Source organism: Triticum aestivum, chromosome 2D, assembly GCF_018294505.1.
Source record: "Triticum aestivum cultivar Chinese Spring chromosome 2D, IWGSC CS RefSeq v2.1, whole genome shotgun sequence".
NCBI classification, from domain to species: Eukaryota; Viridiplantae; Streptophyta; class Magnoliopsida; order Poales; family Poaceae; genus Triticum; species Triticum aestivum.
This window is the reverse complement of record NC_057799.1, coordinates 592,596,353-592,598,871: the sequence shown is the minus strand read 5'-3', so window position 1 is coordinate 592,598,871 and position 2,519 is coordinate 592,596,353. Positions and strand designations below refer to the sequence as shown.

The 2,519-nt window shown below is 53.4% G+C and overlaps 1 protein-coding gene across 1 annotated transcript; it reads right to left on the bottom strand.

The window, feature by feature from the left end:
* Positions 1-301: 301 nt before the first annotated feature.
* LOC123054783 (cytochrome P450 76T24) lies at positions 302-2,192 on the bottom strand. The gene is made up of 2 exons (XM_044478628.1): positions 1,248-2,192; positions 302-1,114 (listed from the first exon to the last, which is right to left on the bottom strand). The coding sequence occupies exons 1-2, from the start codon at positions 2,157-2,159 to the stop codon at positions 506-508; spliced, it is 1,521 nt and encodes a 506-aa protein (XP_044334563.1). The 5' UTR covers positions 2,160-2,192; the 3' UTR covers positions 302-505.
* Between the last annotated feature and the right edge of the window lie 327 nt (positions 2,193-2,519).

The following is a 2,519-nucleotide window of genomic DNA, read 5'->3' as shown; positions in this document are numbered from 1 at the left end:
AAAGGAGAAAATTTCGCCTCCAAAACTCTCCCGCCGATGATCCCTGCTCCCAAATCCAAAACGAAATTAGACGCGCCAATTCTGCTCTTTTTATACCTAAGCCGATGGAGTAAGAATGATCTTTTAAGAATTTGTCAACTTTAATATATGGCCTTTGACATTTCCCCAAAAAGGAAAACGGATGGAAGTAAATTTTGGCAGGCAAATCGATGAAATAGGTGACAATTCCGCCAGATCTACAAGACCTAACTGAAAACAAAATACTTGCAAAAGGTAAAATAAAATATAAAAGCTCAGTTTCAAAATTTTGGATGTTACTTATTACGTTGTAAACACAGGAAATAATACATAAACACACTTATAGTACAACGGATAAAAAGCCCCCAACTGCGCTTTCTTTCTGGGATTACTTAATTTCATTTAATATAAGATTTTTCCTTGCAGATCTCATGAAAGATAGAATTACCAAACTACAGGATGAAATGAGCCGCTAGGAGAATACAAGTCATATTTCCTTGGGTATGGCTGTAAGGGGGGTGACTAGAGATAACACCACCCCACACTTCTCTGTCATGTCTATCCCAGCCTCCTTGACCTCCGCAGGAAGCTCCCACTCGAACCGATGGAGCAGCGTGCCAAGAATCAGGGGTATGAGCTTCTGTGCGAGCGGCATCCCGGGGCAGATGCGTCGGCCAAGACCGAATGGGATCATGTCAAAGTCCTGCCCCAGCTGGAAGTTCTTGGTCTCGCCGCCGATGAACCTCTCCGGGACGAACTTGTCCGGATCCGACCATGCGTCGGCGCTCCGGTTGATCGCCCACGCGTTCAGGATCACGTTGGTGCCTTTAGGGATCCTGTAGCCATTCACCTCGATGTCAGCCTCCGCTTTGCGAGGTACTAGCGGCACCACCATCCGCAGACGAAGGATCTCTTTGACCACGACTTGGAGGTATGGGAGCCGGGCAATGTCAGATTCTTCCATGAGCGGTTTGTCGCCAAGAACCCCACTGAGCTCCTCCTTGACCTTGCGCATCACCTCTGGGTTCTGAAGCAGATCCACCATTCCCCACTCGATGAGAGCCGCTGTCGTGCTTGCTCCAGCACCGTACAAATCCTGATAAGTAAGGTCAGCATGCGTATTAGTACAGTAGGTTAATAACATATTTTGCCATGAATTATCTAGCTAGCTGAATGCGAGTGACATGATTTTTTGGAGGAGAGAGAAGAGATAAGAGACGAGGACGTACTGATAGGAGTGCTCTCATGACATCATGGCTTAGCAGAGACCCCTCCTGCTTCCATGCGCTCTCCTTATCGAGGACCGTGTCCAGCACGTCCTTCTTGGGCGCCTCTCCGGCTTCCCGGCTACGCCGCCGTAGAGCCACCTGATCGTCGAAGTGGCGGTACATGGTGGCGAAGAGGTTCGTCATCCTGCGGCGCAGGCCCTGGAGGTCGAGCGCGGCGATCGGCGGGAATATGTCGGAGACGTTAGCCGTGCCGAGCATCCCAACGATATCTTCGATGATGTCCCTGAACACGGCCCGCTCCTTGGGCTCCAGGTCGGTGGAGTAGAGCACCCCCAGCAGCAGGCTCAGGATGGAGTCGAGAACCGCGTGCCTGAACACGACGGCGGTGCCGCGCGCAGCGTGGCCGGACACCTCGCGGTGCAGCGCCTCGACGATCTTTGTCTGCAGCAGCGCCCCGGCCCCGGCGGAGATCCGCCTGGGAGCCAGCATCTCTGCGGCGGCGAACTTGCGGATCGCGCGCCATTTGCCGTCCTGGCTCGGGAGCGCGAAGATGGTGTGGGCGCGGTGGCCCATGGCGCTGAGGACGTCCAAGCTCGGAAGACCGGCGATGTTGTCCACCTTCTTGCCTTCGCCGCCGAAGACGGCGCGCAGGGCGTCCGGCGTGGAGATGATCACGTGGGGCACCATGCCGAAGCGGAGGCACATGAGGCCACCGTAGCGGTCGGCCAGGCGCAGGAACGCGCGGTGCTGCTGGCCGTCCTCCCCGAGGTCGAGGAGGTCGCCGATGATAGGCTTCGGCGGCCAGGGGCCCGGGGGAAGACGCCGGCGAGCGTCACGGAGGAGCTGGAAGATGTACAAGGAAAAGAGGACGACGATGAGCCACCCTAGGCATTCAACAAGGAAGGAGGCCATTTTGCTTGGTTATTAAGTCGACCACAAAGGAAAGGATGCAGCTTGCAGTGAGTTGGGACATGCACTGCGACACATTTATATAGTGCAAATGCACCCCATGAAGGATCTTTACTATCGGTAAAAACTGGAGTAAAAAGGAGTAGTTGGAGACGTATTCGGTTGTTGGTGAAGTCAAGCCGCCCTAGATGAATAGAAAAGTATATACATGCACGAGGCTACTATTTTTGGTTTGAGGGAACATGCATGAGGCTACTAAATTGGATCGACATCGGCGTGCAACCAAGTCAGGGCAACATGCAGGGAAAATGGGGTCCACTTTTGCCTTGATAAACGAAAATTCAGAGTGTGCTGGTTCAGGGT